Source organism: Ranitomeya variabilis, chromosome 4, assembly GCF_051348905.1.
Source record: "Ranitomeya variabilis isolate aRanVar5 chromosome 4, aRanVar5.hap1, whole genome shotgun sequence".
Classification (NCBI taxonomy): domain Eukaryota; kingdom Metazoa; phylum Chordata; class Amphibia; order Anura; family Dendrobatidae; genus Ranitomeya; species Ranitomeya variabilis.
In genome coordinates, this window is record NC_135235.1 from 129,776,143 (window position 1) to 129,798,412 (window position 22,270).

The window sequence follows — 22,270 nt, forward strand, 5'->3', positions numbered from 1 at the left end:
GTTTGAATAAGATAAAATTTTGTATTTTTAGATATTTTGGACTGTAAGACTGCCTTTTTTGGATGATTTATTCTTAAATTAAACAGGATGTGTCTGATGATGTGTCACACATCACATGCCCAGATAAGGTTGTAAAATGTTAAAATGACATTTCCCAGTGAATGCATTTGTCATGGTTGAAAGCAATGCTAAAGCTCAAAAACGCATCAAAACCGCTATGTGTGAACATAGCCCAAGGTGTGGAGGAGCATTTTTGTTTTTGGTTATTTATTTTGTCTTGTATACAAGTCGTTAACCTGGAAAGGATGTTCCTTAACATATTTCCCAGGAAAATACATTTTGGTTTTGTTTTTGTATGTTTTATTGTTAGTCTGTAAAAGTGGTATAAGACTCTGACAATATTGTTCACAGCAGTGACCTGGGAGTCAGAAATGCTTCCAGGGGTCTTCCCCATGCTGTTCCCATGTCATTTGAGCACTGTTCCCATCGATTTCCGCAATTTCTAGTTCCGCTCCACACTGCTGGGGAGGTGCCGGAAAAATGCTTGAGTTTCCCATAGACTTACATTGGGCCCGTTGCTCGGGTCGAGCACCCGAGCATTCCAATTTGCTTGACACGAGCACCCGAGCAACGAGCCCAATCTAAGTCTATGGGAAATCCGAGCTACAGATGACTCCTACATGGTAAAACCAATATGCAACAAACTCCAGTGAGTAAAATACTGTATAATATCAAGAAGGAAATATCATAATGACACCATGAAATAGCACTGTAGAATATAATGTAAATAATATCCAAAAATGTAAACCTGTAAGGTATATACTAAGGTATCCATTGATGAAGCCAGTTAACCAGCAATACATGTAAGATCTTTAAAGCTCCATGGTCTATCCCGTGTTGGCCACATTATTGGTAAATATATCCTTTGTATGTATATCCTTCTTTTGACTGTCCTAAACTTAGAATTTAGTGTATATACAGCTCTGGCAAAAATTAAGAGACTACTGCAAAATGTTCAGTTTGTCTTATTTTTCTCTTTAGAGGTATATTTTTGAGTAAAATGTAAATTGTTCTTTTATTCTATAAACTTCTGACAACATGTCTCCGAATTTCCAAGCAATAAATTTTGTATTTTGTTTCTGAAAAGGAGAAATGGTCAAAATAAAAAAAAATAAACAGTGCTTTCAGACCTCAAATAATGCGAAGAAAACAAGTTAATAATCATTTAGAAACAACAATACTAATGTTTTAACTCAGGAAGAGTTAAGACATCAATATTTTGTGGAATAACCATGATTTTTAATCACAGCTTTCATGCGTCTTGGCATGCTTTCCACCAGTCTTTCACACTGCTTTTGGGTGACCTCATGCCACTCCTGGTACAAAAATGTAAGCAGTTCTTTGTTTGATGGCTTGTGACTATCCATCATCCTCTTGATTGCATTCCAGAAGTCCAGAATGGGGTTCCGGTCTGGAGATTGGGCTTGCCATGACAGGGTTTTGAAGTGGTGGTCTCATAATTTTTGCCGAGCTATATATATATACCCTATATGGCCTGAACAGTTATGTGCTCATCTTTTCCCCCCTCTTTTCGTCGTACAGAGATTCATTGAGGTATTCCTTGAATCAGGACAAGAAAAGGAGACCATGAGCCATAATGGCCCCGACATAGCCCTCTACATACAATTTGAGTCCTCACACAGCCTCCCTATATAAAGTATGAGCCCCCACATAGCCCCGTACATACAGTATGAATCCATGCACAGACTCTTACATACAAGATAAGTCCACACACAGCCCTTACATACAGTATGAGCCCCTACATAGCTACCTATATACAGTAATTGATTAGAAAGAAAAAGGAGTTCTATACGAATTTTGTTATAAAATCAATATTTTATTATAGAAAAATATAAAAACCAATATTATACAAAAAAGTACGTATAAATAGAAAAGGAGACCCTAGTACAAGAACATCCTCGTCACAGGCACACAACTGTATATATCACCATGGTATGAACATATAAATAAGCATCCGTATTGGCACATAATAATATCAAATAGTGCTGGTTCCCATATGGACAAGTGTCCACCATGTAAAAATAAGTAAAGGAGCCATATGATATATCTCAGATGCAAGATTTCTTACCCATGGTGAGGTGACCGGTGCCTGGGACTCTGGAGATAGGGGGTCTCCAGAGTCCCAGGCACCGGTCACCTCACCATGGGTAAGAAATCTTGCATCTGAGATATATCATATGGCTCCTTTACTTATTTTCACATGGTGGACACTTGTCCATATGGGAACCAGCCAGGGGTGGGATTCAGCCGGTACGACCCGGTACGGGGCAGCCGTTTACTAAAATTTCTATCTGCCAGCGTTCCGGGAGCCGGCTCTGCAGCGTGAGTGAACCGACTCTTTTTTTTTTTTCCTTCCTTGTCTGGCACCTGCAGCCTATCAGATTCAGCGAGCTCAGTGAGTGTGACTGTGACTCATGTGGGAGGAGCAGGCAGGAGAGAGGGAGATGTGAGTCTGTGGAGTGTAAAGAAATGCCGGTGAGTCCAGTGATGTGATCACAAAATCAGTCCCCACTCCCTAGGAAGGCACAGCCGGTGCGGTTGAAGTGTCGCTGTATTGTTCCCCTCAGCACCCGGGCATTCACCTCACACAAGTACCGCAGCTGTGCAGCCTGTAGCCTCCCATCTGGCCAGGCTTGTGCTGGAGAGGTGGCCATGCTGTTAGTATCAGCTCCCTCTAATAACGGCTGCAGTTCTGTGCCATTTCCAATTATCTGACACTCTGCAGCTCTTCTTGTCTTTACACTTTTGCAACCTTTGTAATGCACCCAAAATATCTGCAAATCATGGTGATTAACCCCTTCATGTTGTAGCTATTGTTCTTTTTCTGCCACACCTTTCAGGAGCCTTTGTAAGGGCTTGGGGTTTTGTTTTTCTTTTTTGCAGGACAAGTTTTAGTTCTGAATGAGCCCATTTTACCATATAATGTCCTGAAAAACCAGGAAAAAAAAAGTTCACAGTGAGGTAAAATGAAGGTGGGGAAGCAATTCCACCATATAGTATGGGGGATTTGTTTTGCGTAGTTCAGAGTGCACGGTTTCATTTGAGGTGGTCTCACACGTGGCATCACAGGAGGCTGGGGCTGCACTCGCTTCTCTGCAGCGTCTCGCCACATTGATCACCTACAGTAAGGGTACCGTCTCACAGTGGCACTTTGGTCGCTACAACGGCACGATCCGTGACGTTCCAGCGATATCCATACGATATCGCTGTGTCTGACACGCAGCAGCGATCAGGGACCGATCAGAATCGTACGTCGTAGCAGATCGTTTGAAACTTTCTTTCGTCGCTGGATCTCCCGCTGTCATCGCTGGATCGGCATGTGTGACACCGATCCAGCGATGTGTTCGCTTGTAACCAGGGTAAACATCGGGTTACTAAGCGCAGGGCCGCGCTTAGTAACCCGATGTTTACCCTGGTTGCCATTGTAAATGTAAAAAAAACCCAAAACACTCACCTTCTGATGTCTGTCACGTCCCCCGGTGTCTGCTTCCCGCACTGACTGTGAGCGCCGGCCGTAAAGTAAAAGCAGAGCACAGCGGTGACGTCACTGCTGTGCTGTGCTTTACGGCCGGCACTGACAGTCAGTGCGGGAAGCCGCCGGCGGGGGACATGACAGACATCAGAATGTAAGTATGTAGTATTTGGTTTTTTTTACATTTACAATGGTAACCAGGGTAAACATCGGGTTACTAACCGCAGCCCTGCGCTTAGTAACCCGATGTTTACCCTGGTTACCTGGGGACTTCGGCATTGTTGGTCGCTGGAGAGCTGTCTGTGTGACAGCTCCCCAGCGACCATACAACGACTTACCAACGATCACGGCCAGGTCGTATCGCTGGTCGTGATCGTTGGTAAATCATTTAGTGTAACGGTACCCTAAGGCCAGGCCATCAATGTTAGTCATGGACAATCTCTTTAAACTTGTTCTATCTGTAATACTACCTCAATCATATTTACTGTAACTTAACTGTTAATAAAGTTGGTATGTAACTAGGGTTGCAGTGCCATATTCTGTTTGACTTGCTGGGATTTGTAGTGCTGTGCACCACCAGCAGGAGTTGATGGTATAGTAGCAATTATACATTTCTGTTCCACGTTGTGTTGAAATAAACTGAGTTTACTATTCCGTATGCTTTGCACAGCGTGTGTGTGTTTGTGTGTGTACAGTGTATACATTGCGTATGTACACAGTGTATGTGTGTGTAGTGTGTGTACAGTGTGTGTATACAGTGTGCGTGTAAGGCTACTTTCACACTAGCGTTGTTTGGTGTACGTCGCAATGCGTTGTTTTGGAGAAAAAACGCATCCTGCAGAATTATCTGCACGATGCGTTTTTTCTCCATAGACTTTTATTAGCGACGCATTGCGATGTAAGGCCACACGTCGCATCCATCGTGCGACGGATGCGTTGTGTTTTGGTGGACCGTCGGCACAAAAAAAGTTCCATGTAACTTTTTTTGTGCGTCACATCTGCCATTTTCGACTGCGCCCCCTCCTCCCCAGACCTTACAATGGGCAACGGATGCATTGAAAAACTGCATCCGCTGCCCACGTTGTTCATTTCTTTCACAACGTGCGTCAGTACATCGGGCCGACGCATAGCGATGGCCCCGTACCGACACTAGTGTGAAAGTAGCCTTAGCACAGTGCTTGCAGCATGCCTTTATTTTTATGAATTACAATCTTATACAGCACCAACATATAGCACAGCACTTGCTAATTCAGAAAGGACGTGTACAAAAAACGGCATATATTACAAAGTAATACAGGTTAGGCTGGGTTCACATTGCGTTAGTGGCGTCTGTTAGACGGACTACATTACACAGCGGCATAAACGCGGTGTAACGCAGTCCGTTACGGCCACCATTGACTCCATTGTCGGACGCATCAGTAGCGCACACCCACAATGGGCGAGCGCTAGGGATATGCCATCATTGAGTGATGGACCCGGAGCCGCGGGCTGCAGCGTTTCCGGGTCCGTCACTGCTAGCGCAGATAGAGCTAGAAGATGCTCTATCTGCGCTAGCGCGATGTAACGTCGGCACTTGCGTTAACAGCAGCCAGTTAGCATATGTGCTGAGCGGGCTGCTGCTAACGCAGTGTGAACCCGGCCTTAGGACTACAACCAAGTAGCGCGGGCTCTGTTCACAAGAGCCAACAATCTGCGGAAACAGCAATGCTAAAAAACAGTCTTTACTGCTTCACTAGATACTTACACAGGTGTATCATGAGGCTGTCACTTTACAGGCAAAGAGTGGGAACGATGACAGAGTAAAATCTAGTTTTATTTAAAAAAGAGCCGGTTCACGAGCCGAAAGAGCCGGATCACCAAAAAGAGCCGGACTGCCCATCACTAGCTCTCAGCGACTGCACGACTGCAGCTCGCCCTGTGTGAGCGGTCACATGGTGCCGCCTCATTAAGGTGATGAATATTCATCATCTTAAATGACCGTTACCACCTGACCGCGGCGCTCACACAGGACGAGGAGGACGGTGCAGTGCTGCGCAGGGACAGAGCGAGGTGGAGGATTCCGTTCCTCTGCTACGCGGTGTGTGAGCCTGTGAGGTGACTCAGGTGAGTATGAATCATTCCAGCCAGGGAGGACGGGGGAGCCGGCGGGGAGGAGGAGGTCTGCGGTGGACGGCCAGGACGGGGAGCCATGCCCATGAATGATACAAGATGGGACTGGGAGCGTCGGGGAGCCGGCGATGAGCCACGCATGGGGGGGGGGGCGGCGGGATGAATCATGAATCATTCCAGGCAGGCAGCCAGGGAGGATGAAGGGAGCCGGCGGCGAGCATGTAGGAGGTCCGCGGTGGACGGGGAGCCATGATACAAGATGGGACTGGGGAGCCGCGCCGGCGATGGGCCACGCATACGGGGGGGGGGGGATGGGAGATGAGCCAGTGCCTGAGCCACCCATGCATACATAACGTATTCTTGTCATTAAGGGAGACAAACTGCTCCCAAAAATATGAATCGTGCCACTGGGCGTGGCTTATTAGTATGGGCGGGGTTATTGAAAATGGGCGTGGCCAAAATTCCGGCGACTTAGAGGACCTGTTGTTAAAAATTTGAATCCCACCCCTGGAACCAGCACTATTTGATATTATTATGTGCCAATACGGATGCTTATTTATATGTTCATACCATGGTGATATATACAGTTGTGTGCCTGTGACAAGGATGTTCTTGTACTAGGGTCTCCTTTTCAATTTATACGTACTTTTTTGTATAATATTGGTTTTTATATTTTTCTATAATAAAATATTGATTTTATGACAAAATTCGTATAGAACTCCTTTTTCTTTCTAATCAATGATTATCCGGAGTATACGTTACTGTCCTTGCATATACATGGGTAAAGTTAAACATCTTCTTACAACTGCACACGGAGTGTGTGGGATCCATGTTATTTCTGTAGGTGTGTTTTCATTGCTATATACAGTATAAGGTGCACATAGCCCCTATATACAGTATGAGCTATAAAGCTACCTAGATACAGAATGAACACTCACATAGCTCCCTATATAGAGTTTAAGCCCCACATAGCTCCCTATACACAGTATAATAGCCTCCTATATATAGTATGAGCCCACACATAGCTCCCTATTGTGACAGGATCACTACTTCCAACAGGTGACGCTATAGAGTTCAACTCCTCTCTCTCTCTCTGAAGAGGCAATTTACATATTGTCACAGGGTCACTGGCACTGTATGTGAGGGGAGATATGTGTCACGAACATTGCTTTCTCTCCTGATCTGAAACCCATACATTTCTCTCCAGCATGCTATGTGCTGAAGGGGTTAACCAGCCATTATAAGGGACAGGTTTTTGGGTGAGTAGGTGAGGTAGGTAGAGGACATAGCTCCCTAGATACAGTATGAGCTCCGATATAGCCTCTTATATATTGTATGAACACAAACATAGCTCCCTAGGTACAGCATAAGCACCACATAGCCCTCTATATACAGTATGAGCCAGCATACAGCTACCAAGATACAATATGAGCACTCACATAGCTTGCTATATATAGTATAAGCCACACATAATGCCCTATATACAGTATGAGCCCCCATATAGCCTCCAATATATAGTATGAGCCCGCACATAGCTCCCTAGATACAGTTTGAACCCCTACACGCCGTCCTATATTCAGTATGACGGTATAACTAAGGAAGAAATGATGGCCGCACTCACCGATCTCTTTGCAGGTAACTTTATTAGAAGTCCATCTTCACGGCACGGGGGTGTATATTACAGGACATGTGAGAGCCGAACGACGGCCGTTTCGCACCGACCAGGTGCTTCTACGGGTTCACCGAGTGGACGGACATGACGCCTAAAGACAGGTGCGTGTGCACTGCTCCTCCCTCTGCGTCACGTTGTCCACTCCCGGCAACAGACATAAAACATATAAAATCAATACAAAAACTTAAAAACAATAATACAAGACCAACCCTAGTACAAACCTTATGCATATAAATGTACAGATTACTCCTTATCGTGGTCACCCCCTGTATTGTCTGGTTATAATTAGCAATCATTTATTATGCTTGCGCTACCAATACTAGCGATCATTCTGCTACACTTATCTCCATAAGTTATCCTAAATATGGCTATACATACACGTAATGCTTAGGAACACATCACTTGAAAAGAAAAACGAGAAGCAAAGCCGGGCATGATATAAACATGGAATAAGTATTGTCCAAAAACCCCCTGTCCAACAAATTAGCATATATACATAGAGATACCATTCATTGACATATCATTCTATAGATATATCGAATCTCCACAGGATCGCCTATTCTAACCTGTGAGCGCATCCTGAAATCCCTCTAAGGACTAATGCTGTTTATAAAAATATGGACAAGTCCACTTTGTCGTTGAGTCCAGCCGGACCCATAGCTCCTGTGCGTATGATCCAGGACGCCTCTCGCCTCAGTAGTATGTTATTCCGATCTCCCCCTCTTTTGGGTGGTCTAACCTGCTCAATACCGGCAAAGGTCGGTATTGAGCAGGTTAGACCACCCAAAAGAGGGGGAGATTGGAATAACATACTATAAATGATTGCTAATTATAACCAGACAATACAGGGGGTGACCACGATAAGGAGTAATCTGTACATTTATATGCATAAGGTTTGTACTAGGGTTGGTCTTGTATTATTGTTTTTAAGTTTTTGTATTGATTTTATATGTTTTATGTCTGTTGCCGGGAGTGGACGACGTGACGCAGAGGGAGGAGCAGTGCACACGCACCTGTCTTTAGGCGTCATGTCCGGCCACTCGGTGAACCCGTAGAAGCACCTGGTCGGTGCGAAACGGCCGTCGTTCGGCTCTCACATGTCCTGTAATATACACCCCCGTGCCGTGAAGATGGACTTCTAATAAAGTTACCTGCAAAGAGATCGGTGAGTGCGGCCATCATTTCTTCCTTAGTTATACCGTTATGCAAGTTTTTTCTGGCTGATGCACCCGAGATCAGAGGCTGATTGGCGTACCAGTCCACACTTCGGAGCTCAACCCATGAAAGCGGGCAGTGCGGGTTGCTTTTTTCTGTGCATTTGAACTATATTCAGTATGAGCCTCCAAATAGCTCCCTATGTTCAGTACGAGCTCCCATAAAGCCTCCTATATACCATATGACCCCCTATACAGTCTTCTATATACAGTATGAGCACCTATGTACAGTATGAGTCCACACTCCTATATACTCACTACACACTCCTATATACAGTATGAGCCTGCAAATTGCCTCCTATATACAGTGTGAGCCCCTACATTGCTCCCTATATACAGTGGGAGTCCCTATATCACCTCCTATATAAAGTGTGAGCCCCTATATAGCCTCCCATATACAGTATGGGCCCTTATGTACAGTAGCCTCCTTTATACAGTATGAACCCCTATAAAGCCTCCTATATACAGAATTAGCCCCTATATAGCCTCCGACATACAGTGTGAGTCCTCACATCCCATATTGTTGTGATCCGCTTTTTGGCTCCCCTGGTGGTGGCTGGTGGTACTGGAGACTTGTGTGTGCTTTTCTGCCTCAGCTCACCTGCTTCCATCAGTTTTGGGAGTTCCCTATTTAGCCTTGCTCTCCAGTCACTTCCTTGCGGGTCATCATTGTAACCTGAGTCATTCAGTTGCATGTTCCTGCTACTAGTCTGCTGATCAGCTAAGTGGACTCTTGTCCTTATTGTTTTGTTTTTCTTGTCCAGTTTACAGTTTTGTCATTTCCTGTTACTGGAAGCTCTTGTGGACTGAAATTGCCACTCCTGTGTCATGAGTTGACACAGGAGTCTTAAAGTAATTTCAGGATGGGTTTTTTGAAAGGGTTTTTCAGCTGACCGTGAAGTCCTCTTTTGTATCCTTCCTTCCTCTATCTAGTAAGTGGACCTCGCTTTGCTAAATCTACCTTCATACTGTGTATGTCTTTTCCTCTGAACTCACCGTTAATATACGTGGGGGCTACTATCATCTTTGGGGAATTTCTCTAGAGGTAAGCCAGGTCTGTTCCTTCCTCTTCCAGGCGTAGTTAGTTCTCCGGCTGGCGCATGGCATCTAGGCAGCCGTAGGAATGCTTCCTGGCTACTGTTAGTTGTGTGGTAGATTTAGGTCACGGTCAGCTTTAGTTTCCATCACCCGAGAGCTAGTCTGTTATTTTTGTGTTTCTGATGTTCCCATGCCATTGGGGAATCATGACACCATATACATAGTAATAAAAAAAAAAACACACACACAGACATACTCACCTTGCTCCCATTACCCTGGCGCTCTGCTCCAATCACTCTGTTCCACTTCTACTGCCCAGCGTATACGTGGCCATAATGTAATCGCGCCGGTGCCAGCAGATGATGTCATTGCGGTGGCACATCACAGCAGAGGCGCCGGGATACGTGCACTGTCATCAGCGGGATTATGGTGAGGGCAATCTGGCGATAGGCCCACCGATTCCTCCGGCAGTAGCTCAGATTGCCCTCATTATAATCCTCCCATTACTTACATGTCCACCAATGTAGTAAATCATTGTCACCTATACTATTTTGTTTTTGCTACGATAAGGTACCTAAGGATTTGAAGAGGGCAGTCAAGTGTGCTATTGCCCTGAATTTTATTGTAAAGGCTTTACCATACCTCTGTCTAAATTTACATTTAATTAGACATAATGAAAAAGCCTTATACGGTCAGTGAGAATGGCGTAATGTGGGAACAGGTGATTCAAGCCAAGAAGTCTTTGGAATTAACACCATGATCCAAGCAATAATATTCTTATCTCCAGAATATGGGGGAAAATAATTATTTTGCAATTTGATATCCATCACACTTAAAGTGGGATAACAGAAAAATCTGAGTCATCTGTTGTATATTCCACACATGGTTGGCCCATGCTCCCTAGTGATAAGGCTGCTTTATTAGTAGGAGTGAAAAATTCACTGTAGCAAAATGAAACGTGTGAACTGATCCCAGCATCTTGGAATGTTTTCATTTTTTCCAAATATTACACAAAACCATCCTAAGATGATAGCATTCTTTTTTCCTTGTGGAGCTAGAGCCTTCTAGCAGTCATACTTTGTAGAAACAGAGTTTCCTAGTAATCTAGCACTGCTCCAATACTTGAGGAAACAGGAATTTATCTTTAGTCTTTTATCACTAACTATGTGCACAAGGCTAGAAGCATGATAAGTTTTAACCCCTTAATGACCAGGCTTAATTTAACCCTAACATCTACCTATCTTACTTTTTTTTTCATTATTGCATGTTCCATTTGCTCAACAAATAAAGTGTTAAAGGGATTGCCCAGGTTTATCACAATAGTCTGCCGTCACTCTATGTCCTGTGCAGTGCCTGATTGTTTGGTGATAGGAATATTGGTGTAGATCTGCCCCAAGGAGTAGAGTTGAGATGGTGCAAAAAAGTGGAAAAGTGGGGTGAAAGTGGCTTGACTACATAGACAAAGAGAAGGACCTACTTACTACCTGTGATGTTCTTGTAGCCAGGAAAGATTAAACAGCAAAGACAGAGGAGACTCCTTTAATAAAGGGGGTTGTCTGGCCAGTCACTCTAGGTGACTGCAGACTTGTGAATCCTCCCTGCACGTGCACCTCATGCTGTGGGGATTTTTGGGTGCCGTAGCTGAGAGCAGTGGGCTCATGACCACAAATACGAGAATTGCATACATGTGGTCACATGCCGACTAGATGGGTGCTGTGATGGATAAGGATATACATCACTGTGTAATGCGGAGCTCAGATAGGATACCCCTCTATAAGCAATGTAGAAATGCTATCTGGCACTCGTATGATGCAAGTGGAAAACGTGATTTATTAGGAAATGCAATTCAACAAATGTGATGTTTCTGTCTGTAACTTAGACCGTCATAAGACTAAATATACAATACAAAATCAATCAACACAACATAAGAGACTAGAAAGAATAGAAACTTACCACAAAAGGAAGGATTACAGTTGTTCAAGAGAAATATATACATATACATATATACAGTTAAGGCCGAAAGTGTTGGCATCCTTGAACTTGTCCCAAAAAATGAAGTGTCTCTTACAGAAAATTATTGTAATTACACATTTTGTTATACACATGTTTATTTCCTTTTTGTGTATTGAGAACAAAAACAGGAAAAAAAGCAATTTGACATAGCAACCATAAGTAAGCTCATCGCACTCATGTTGCCAGGGTTGATGAGTTGACAGAGGGAGTCATTGCCTTTTGTCAAACTTCTTATATGCCTCATTCACTATTGACTGCAGCATGTAATGAGCTAATCAAGCTTGTTCAAAGTGCACACAGCCTTTCCTCCCTGTTGTTTTCTGTGCTGTTTCTTAAGGAAACAACAATACATCTTTGGTTGTTTCCTGAAGAAAAAATGTGTGATATTTTGAAAAGCGTCTAATAAATCTGCATATTTTAAGGGAACCTGTCACCGATCTGACCTGAAAGATAAGAAAAATAACTTTTATTATACTCCCCTCAGGGGGGGGGGGGGTTTGGTGGCAGTCCAGTCCAATGGGTGCTGCAAGTCCAGTGCCACCCATCTTCTTATGAATGCCACCCTCCTGCTTGCTTCACAGGCTCCCTGGCATCGCGCTTCTGTGCAGGCGTACTTATCTGTTGAGGGCAGATCAAAGTACTGCAGTGCGCAGGCGCTGGGAAAGGTCAGAGAGGCCCGGCGCCTGCGCACTGCAGAACTTTGCTCTGCCCTCACCAGGGCAGATAAGTACACCTGTGCAGGAGGGCAGCAAGCAGGAGGGCAGTGATTATAAGAAGATGGGAGGTGCCGGACACGGACCTGCGACACCGATTGGACCGGACTGCCCCCCGAGTGAGTATAATAAAACATATTTTTCTTATCGTTCAGGTTGGATCGGTGTCTTGTCTACAACATTATAGAATGCTGTAGATAAACCCTGAAAGACAGTGGCTGCATCTTATATCAGCCAAAACAGCTGACAGGTTCCCTTTAATAATTCTTGGCAATTGACATCTTGAATAATTGTTTGGGCGGAAACACTCTACAAATTCTACATACTTTTATTTAATCGGTCTGTCAAACCGTAGTTCCGCAGCACCAGAACAACAGGATGGACAGCAGTGTGAGCAGTGTCTTGTTACCTCAGCACTTCTTATGTCTCCAGCTTTTGAGGACAAAGGCCAGACAGCAGTGTGAGCATTGTCTTCTTACCTCACCACTGGTATCTCCAGTACTATATGAGAAAGGGTAGACAGCAGTGTGAGCAGTATCATATTAGCTCAGTTCCTCTGGTGTCTCCAGTATTAAATGAGAAAGGGTAGACAGCAGTGTGAGCAGCATCTTCTTACCTCAGCACATCTGATGTCTCCAGTTTTAGATGAGAAAGGGTAGACAGCATTGTGAGCAGTGTCTTCTTACCTCACCACTGGTATCTCCAGTACTATATGAGAAAGGGTAGACCGCAGTGTGAGCAGTGTCTTCTTACCTCACCACTGATTTCTCCAGTACCATATGAAAAAGAGCAGACAGCAGTGTGAGCAGCCTCTTATTAGCTTAGTACCTCTGGTATTTTCAGTATTAGCTGAACTAAAATGAGTCTTGTGAATCCTCCCAGCACATGCAGTGTGCGATAGTCTATTTTATTTCACATAATGCTATATACAGTATAATGGTGCCTTGGTTTTTCTCAAGAAAATGAAAGATAAATATCAGCGCCTTTGGTGGTTTTGGGTAGAGAAAATGTTTATTCCTAATAGTCTCAAGAAATGACTGTGTGTGACTGAACTCTTGGCCACTAAGCTAAGTGCATTCAACTTTACCAAGGGCAGTCCTACCAAGCTGATGCGACTCTTAAAGAATAACAATCATTTTCTTTCTTTTTTTTCATAAATCAATAGTACACATGAAATAAGTACCTTTGTAATATACCTTATTAGAAATCTGTTTGTGTTTCATCCTGGATTGATCATTCATTCTCAAAATTCTCAATTCCCAAGTAAAATCTGTCTTCGGTGAATATAAATGTTTGTGTCCATTTACGGTGATAGGAAATGACAATTGTTGCTCCTAAAGTTCTATGGAGAACTGTAACTTGTTTCAGGAGAACTTGCTACAAAATTTAACTGTCTGACTCTAGCTCTTTCCTCCATAGAAACGTATATGCACCTACTGCCATCTCCTTCCTCAGTAGTGGGAAAGTTTGTCTTCACTGAACAAACATTTTACCCAAGAATTAGGAGTGAAAGATCAATCTAAGAGGAGAAAGAAGTGGATTTTTCTAATACGATACATTACAAAATTGCTTATTTTCAAGTGTGTTATTTATTTATGAAGTAAAAATTATATCGATAATTACTCTTCAAGATAGAAGTCTGCAGGCATTGCAGGACCTTAGGTATCCATGGTTATTACCACTGATATTGTAACAGTTAGTTAGTTGCCAGTGGACATAACCATAGATACCCAAGGTCCTGCAATGCCTTCACATGAGGAAAGAGACATAGCAAATCAGAAAAACTATACTACATTTCTAATTGGAAGTATTTGCTAATATTATTGTTATTACACCTACCACATATTGGGATAGGACCTTGGAGATGGGAATGCCACTTTAAGTATAAGCACTATTTAATTTATATACTAAATATCAACGTGACCATTATTTTTCAATTGTAACTATATTCCCAATGCGTTTCTTCTTACTTGTTTGAGTGTACCAAAAGAAATATTGATTTTTCTATTGGGATCTTTAAGGATAAGGGAGGTATTTTAAGAGCATTGACCTCATGTTTCCAGAATGGAATATATATCATTGTTTCACACTTCATGTAAAGGGGAAGGGGGGCTTTGAAAAATTTTTGCAGGCTGAAATTATTTATTTCTTACCCAACCATAGGCAAAGAGGAACATAGCTAAAGTGACAGGTGACATTGTCCATAGCCGGGTCCAGTGATAAGCCTGGGCACACAAAAATAGACTCTATGATCTCATCAGCTTCTGAAAGCCAGTGAATCCAGCAGCTATGCCAGGGGAGACAAAAGTGGGGACTTAAAAAGGCTTGTAGAAAGGGCAGCAGGGAGCTGGAGAGATTTTCTAACTTTGGTTTGGCTCCAGCTTGGAGTACATTTGTCATTTGTCCCTTGTCGTCTCTATATGGAACATTGTGACTCCAATGGTGTATGTGACATGCCTGATTCACCGGTATCTTCCTACCACAGCACAGATAATCTCTATGCAGGTAATTTGCATCTAACAGTGCGCTTTATCATATTTTTTTTATTATTATTTGTGTCTACATTGTCGCTGACTACAGGGAACCTTGTGTGATATGATATCACTTCAAACAAGGACATCTTGGGGTTTTCTTTCTCACTGATTTGGCTTGACCTGTTTTATGTACTGTGTATGTCAGTGTAAAGTGATCAGCTTGACAATTTGAAGAGCTTTGTAGGACAAGTGTAAGTAAAGTGGTCAGACCTGCCTTAATGATATTAACACCTCGTGGATATATTTTGTTTCATTGTGCTTTCCAAATCCTTAATTAAGAATAAGTTGCACAGTGATGGACGTTGTTTCCATAATGAAAATGTCTACAATTAATGGCATCAACAATCTACTAATCATTTTGACAGAAGTCCTAAACCAATACCCGATTTTGTTACTGTTGAAAAACATAGGAAATGTTTAATTCCTTAACTTGTGAATATGCTTGCTATTTTTGTTAATTTTTTTTATTCCCTGCAATGAATGATCGGAGATTAGGATAAAAATTATGCCCAATTAGACTAAAACTGTTCAGCTACATAATTTCTACACATTCAGTTATTTTTTTCATTATATGGTTGTTGCTGTGGTCATGATTTTAATATTTTGATATCTGGAATTTGTCAGTAATGAATTATCTGAAACTTTTGAAACACAATTTTTAAAATAATCATAAATATGACAACTTAAAGATGTCTCATGATTAATTTTTTTCTCCTGAACATTGTCAAAAAGTTGACTTTTAAGTATGGATTTTAAAATACTCTTTTAAGATTTGTCATGTAGGCTATTTTCCATCCATTAGTAAAAATACAAGTAACAGAATCACTGTGTAAGATTATCATGAGATATGAATACAATTTTCACAGTGATAAGTTCACTATAATCTACTTTTGCAGTTAGAATGATGTACAAAGTTCTAGTTGACCAGTTTCATATGTCAAAAATGATTATAGCATTGCTCATCGTTATATGATATAAATACTTCATACTGTTCCCTCTTTAGTAATGTCAAGTACTGGCAGTTGTAGAAGGACACTTAAATCACAAGAAGTATCAGTAGTGCTGTAAGACAAAGAACACCAATCCATACATTTACCAATCATTATACTTCTTAATCATATTGTAGGTGTTCATGTCTTTTCACATATTCTTTCAAAATTTCTATAAATGCTAATTTGAAAATATACATTGACATTTCTGAGTTTTATTTCTCTTTTGTGTTGAATATATGTGTTTGTAACTGGATTAAACTATATGACTTTTGTGTTTTCTTTTTCCTTTTGCAGAACTTAATCGCAGTGAGAGCGTACAGGAGAAAAATGTCAAGGAGGCTAGAACCAAATGTAGAACAATTGCATCTCTGTTAACTGATGCTCCAAATCCTCACTCAAAGGGTGTTCTTATGTTTAAGAAGAGACGACAAAGAGCAAAGAAATATACACTTGTGAGTTTCGGAAGTGTAGACGAAGATCGTTACATCGAAGACGAAGACGGGGTCCTTCCTACAAGTGAATCAGAATTTGACGAAGAAGGATTTTCTGATGCCCGTAGCCTAACAAATAATTCAGACTGGGACAGCACCTATATGGATATTGAAAAGCCCAAAATGGAACATGAGGCTCAGGAAGAAAAAGGTCTGAGTGAAGCATCTGGAAAGGGAGCAGCATTGTTTGAATTGCAAAGGCAGAAATCTGAACAGGTGGCTGACAGTTCTCTCTCACAGAATTCCCAAGAGCATCATAAAACTCCCGTTGCTCCTCCTCGGAAATCAGTTGTTAATGGAAATGCTATTCACACAGTAAATTATGATAAAAGTCAAGAGTTGAGGGGCTCAGAGAATACTAAGGTGACAAGCACACAGATCTCACTAACCCCTGCTCATTCTCAAGATCCACAGTGTCCTGGAAATGTCATCTTTAACAGGTCAGCAAGACCATTTACTCCAGGTCAAGTTGGACAGCGGACAATGGCTTCTTCAGTTGTGTTTAAGCCTTCTCCTCCCAAAAAAATTGAAAGCTTTCCTGTGCAAAATGTTGCGCCACCTCCATTTAACCAATTTTTAGCTGATACAACTGCAAACATACAAAAAAACCCTGTAAGTTCTGTTGCATCCCTTTATATCCCGGCACCAGGTAGAGCAGTGTCATCACCAGTAGCTCAATACAATGAGAATCCAAAGGAGAACCTCTCAGCTCCAACAACACCACGGACTACAACAGCTTCCATATATCTTGCATCTCCTTCTCGTCCATCAGAGCCTCATACTGTTACTTCTAAGTCAAATATATTAAAGTCCACTCCAGTGACTCCGTCAACATCTACAGTGTCACAATTTATTAGTCCAACACCCATTACACATTCGTATATATCACCAGTTACCCAAGTAAACCAGTCACCTGAGTCTGTAAACTCCAGAGAACAAAGGATCTCTGTACCCATAGGACGTACTGGCATCCTAAATGAAGCACGAAGGAGAGGTGGGAGAAAACAGATGTTTGTTAAAAAGGAAGAGAAAAAGTGTTTGCCAAACCCAGATCTCTTGTCAATGGTGAAGAATATAGATGAGAAACCTAAACAGGAGCAGCATGGAGCAGGTTTTGAATCTGGCCCAGAAGAAGACTTCCTCAGCTTAGGAGCTGAGGCATGCAATTTTATGCAATCTTCAGCACGAAAATTTAAGGTTCCTCCACCTGTGGCTCCAAAACCCAGTTTTAAAACAACATCAGAACAACTTATAAATGGAAGCCAAGATATTCCTGAGTTAAAAGGTAAAGGAGCAGAACTGTTTGCAAAACGTCAAAGTCGTATGGACAAATTTGTGGTTGACTCAGATAATAGATCAAGCTCCAGGCCTAACTCAAGGCCAAGAACACCTTCACCAACACCATCTCTTCCATCATCTTGGAAATATTCACCTAATATTCGTGCACCTCCTCCAATAGGATATAATCCACTGGTTTCACCATTCTGTCCATTAGCTGCTTCAAAATCTCAAGTTGGCAAAGTAGACAGCAAAGTTAAGAAGGGTGCCGCTGGCAAACCACGAATGCAAGCTATAGATTTTATGCGCCACCAACCTTACCAGCTAAATTCAGCCATGTTCTGCTTTGGGAATTCTCCTAATAGCCAGGATACTCAAAAAATGAATTCCACTCTAACTAGACAAGTTCCTGTGAAAACTGCTAGAGCTCATGAGATTAAGCGATTCTCAACTCCTACTCCAATGTCTTCTTCAATTAACATGAGGCCTACAGTGTTAACGCCTAGATCAGCAACAACACTTGCAGAACCAGTTTGGAGAACCGATATATCATGCCAACCTATGCCAACCAATGTTCCTGGGCCTGGGCCTTTTTACGCTCCTATTCAGGAGGTTCCACAGGAAAATCGTGAATCTTCAGTCCTTAGTCCTATAAACTCATTTACCTCCCCTAGATCATCAATGTCTAAAATTCAGGTGCCAAAGCCAAGATTCTCTGCTTCAAAAACAGGAATGCAGGCCCATGTATGGAGACCAGCCAAAGTCCACTTTTGATCATTGAGAAATACAATAGGTTTAGTGTTATCCACTATTGATGAGCGAACGTGCTTGAATAAGGTGTTATGTGATCATGCCCGGGTGCTCACTGAGTGTTTTTGGCGTGCTCGAATAGTATATTCGAGTCCTCGCAGCTTTGTGTTCGACAGCCACAACACATGCAGGAATTGCCTAACAAACAGGCAATTTTTAACACAAAATCGAGCATGTTTGTTCATCACTATTATCCACCAGTTGTTGAAAATGATCTTATGCTTACTGGCTTAGTTGTTTATTGATTTGTGTGTATAAAATAATCACCATCCTTGCATTCTTCTGCAACTTTTCTTGACTTGAAGAAAAAAAAAAAGAGTAAGCAATGAACTATCAAAAAAGAGTTGGAAGAGTATGGTACGCTGTATGATTGGCTAAAAACAGACGTTTAAAGAAAAGATTTTCAAAGAAGGCAAAATGTCTTGGGATAATTGTATCTTAAAATCTTTTGAGACAAAGGTTTGAAATATTTAGAATGTAACAGAAATGTAATATGAGCATCTCTATATGGAACAAGCAAAGATGGACATGGTATTAATGAAGAAGCTAGTTCGTTGTAAGACTTAGGGGGCCTTGAATGTTGGACGTATTTGATATTGTGCTATCATCATACTCGAGGTGACAAACACAGAATTTCTTTACTTTAGCTACATAAATGGGATGAATGTAGTTTCTCTTTGATGATACTGGAAATCGTAGAATCTACAGATACAATAATATTCTGGACTACATTACAATTCAGCTATATTGCAATCACATATGAGAACTGCATGTTCCTTTTTTCCTATGAACACTTGGACACATTTTCTGAACCACAATTATGTGTTTTATTCACAAAATTTGTAGTGTAAATTTTGTGTACAATTTTTTTATCCTCCCCCAAATTCTAATTAAGATACCCACTCTTGTAGCATTAACGTAAATGTACGGGATGATTTTGAGGTTTTCAGTTTGATGTAGAGGAAAAACATTGTTATCATGATTCCTAAGCTGACTTTTGGAACACAGCTTTGAAGCAACTTTTATTTGAAGTGATATACATAGATAAAATAAATTCACGGTAAAGTGTTAATGACAGAACTTTTTTATTTTCACCAATATTTTCACAGTGATATTCCTTATTAATCCTGAATATATCTGGTATATGATATTTATTAGTTCACATATTTAAAGTAATAGACATTATTTTATAATAAATGGGCCTTTTGGGGAGAAATCTGACATAATAGAGTTGCCTAGGTTATCAGAGTGCTCAATCTAAAGGGACTGTCTCTCTTCAGAAATATATGTCTGGAATGTGAATAAACATAAAACTGACGGCAAAAAATTGCATAAGGATGCAGCTAGAGATGGATGAATTTATTTGAGGAAAATTGAATTCTCCTTGAATTTTTCAAAAACTTCTGATTCTCCCGATTTCCAAATTTTTGCATCTCACTTTATGTGAATTCAACAAAATGGCAAATCAAATTTCCCTGCCAAATTGAAAAATATGAAACTCGACAAATTCACTTATTTTTAAATGCAGCATAATTAAACTTTTGTTGGAAGCTAAGCAAGTTCCAGCAACACAACGATCTTATATTAACATACTTAGTAAGGCCGAAAAAAGACAATTGTCCATCCAGTTCAGCCTACATTCCGTCAGAATAAATCCCCAGATCTACGTCCTTTTAAAGAACCTAATAACTGCAAGACACAATATTGTTACAATCCAGGAAGACATCCAGGCCTCTCTTGAACGCCTCGACTGAGTTCGCCATCACCACCTCCTCAGGCAAGGAATTCCAGATTCTCACTGCCCTAACAGTAAAGAATCCTCTTTTATGTTGGTGGAAAAACCTTCTTTCCTCCAGACGCAGAGAATGCCCCCTTGTGACCGTCACCTTCCTTGGTATAATCAGATCCTCGGAGAGATATTTGTATTGTCTCCTTATATACTTATACATGGTTATTAGATCGCCCCTCAGTCGTCTTTTTTCTAGACTAAATAATCCTAATTTTGCTAATCTCTCTGGGTATTGTAGTTCCCCCATCCCCTTTATTAATTTTGTTGCCCTCCTTTGTACTCGCTCTAGTTCCATTATGTCCTTCCTGAGCATCGGTGCCCAAAACTGTACACAATACTCCATGTGCGGTCTAACCAGAAATTTGCACAGAGGCAGTATAATGCTCTCATCATGTGTATCCAGACCTCTTTTAATGCACCCCATGATCTTGTTTGCCTTGGCAGCAGCTGCCCGGCACTGGCTGCTCCAGGTAAGTTTATCATTAACTAGGATCCCCAAGTCCTTCTCCATGTCAGATTTATCCAGTGGTTTCCCGTTCAGTGTGTGTAATGGTGATATTGATCCCTTCTTTCCATGTGTATAATCTTACATTTATCATTGTTAAACTACATCTCATAGTAAATAGTCAAATTCATAGAAAATTGCAGTAAAATGTGTTGTATTCTAGTTACACGCGAAATTAAAAAGAAACATAAAGAGTACGACAGCCAATACTGTATGTCTGCAATGCTATGAAAGAGTTTGTCCCGTAAACTTTTATCACCAATACACGGGCTAGATGTAAATCTATATAATCGTCTAAGGGGTACTTCCGCCTGTCTGTCTTTCTGCCTGTCTGTCTGTCTGTAACGGAAATCCCACATCAGCGACGGGCACAGTCTGGCCGCAAATTCGCCCATCCCTACTTCCGTCCAGTCAGTGCCCGCTCCAGACTCCCCTCCAGTCAGCGCTCACACAGAGTTAATGGCAGCGTTAACGGACCGCGTTATGCCGCGGTGTAATACACTCCGTTAACGCTGCTATTAACCCTGTGTGACCAACTTTTTACTATTTATATAGAATACACGGCACTCTGTAGAAGGTGAATGCAGGTGCTCAAGTAGGGTCTCCAACCCGTATCAACCAATATGCGAAATCAAACTTGGCACTCAGTATTTTCTGAAGAAGGATAAGGCTGTTTATTTCACATCCTGACAAACAAATCAATTGCTGAACGTTTTCGGTCAAACATGGACCTTCCTCAGAACAATTTAGTTTATCTAGTACAAAAACATAATTAAATTACAAAAAATAAATAACAAAAGGGGGGGTAATAAACATTTTAGACATGTGAGACTTTGTCAGATTCTTCTAAATGTACATTTTATATGATATGTCACATAATTTACATGATCATTTTTCTTGATTTACTCATGTAAATTATGTGACATATCGTATAAAATGTACATTTAGAAGAATCTGACAAAGTCTCACATGTCTAAAATGTTTATTACCCCCCCTTTTGTTATTTATTTATTTTTTGCAATTTAATTATGTTTTTGTACTAGATAAACTAAATTGCTCTGAGGAAGGTCCGTGTTGGACCGAAAACGTTCAGCAATTGATTTGTTTGTCAGGATGTGAAATAAACAGCCTTATCCTTCTTCAGAAAATACTGAGTGCGAAGTTTGATTTCACATATTGCTTTTTACTATTGATGCTGCCTATGCAGCATCAATAGTAAAAAAGATATAATGTTAAAAATAATAAAAAAAATAAAAAATTGTGCTATTCTCACCTTCCAACGTCCACACCTTCGCTGGACGCCGAAGAGTGAGTATAGAACTATTTTTTTTTTTAACAGGGATATGGTGCCCACACTGCTATATACTACATGGGCTGTGTTATATACTGTGTGGGCTGTTATATACTGCGTAGCTGCTATATACTACGTGGCAGTGCTATATATTACGTGGGCTGTGTTATACAGTATACTACGTGGCTGCTATATATTACGTGGGCTGTGTTATATACTACGTGGCTGCTATATACTACGTGGGCTGTTATATACTACGAGGTTAAAT

At 41.4% G+C, this 22,270-nt stretch overlaps 1 protein-coding gene across 1 annotated transcript in view; it reads left to right on the forward strand.

The window, feature by feature from the left end:
• Positions 1-20,885, forward strand: part of SYNPO2L (synaptopodin 2 like) — a 186,347-nt gene extending 165,462 nt beyond the window's left edge. The window contains exon 4 of the mRNA XM_077259258.1: positions 16,133-20,885. Coding sequence (XP_077115373.1) covers positions 16,133-18,381 — 2,249 coding nt within the window. The 3' untranslated portion in view covers positions 18,382-20,885. The remainder of the gene's footprint in view (positions 1-16,132) is intronic.
• The last annotated feature ends 1,385 nt before the right edge of the window (positions 20,886-22,270 follow it).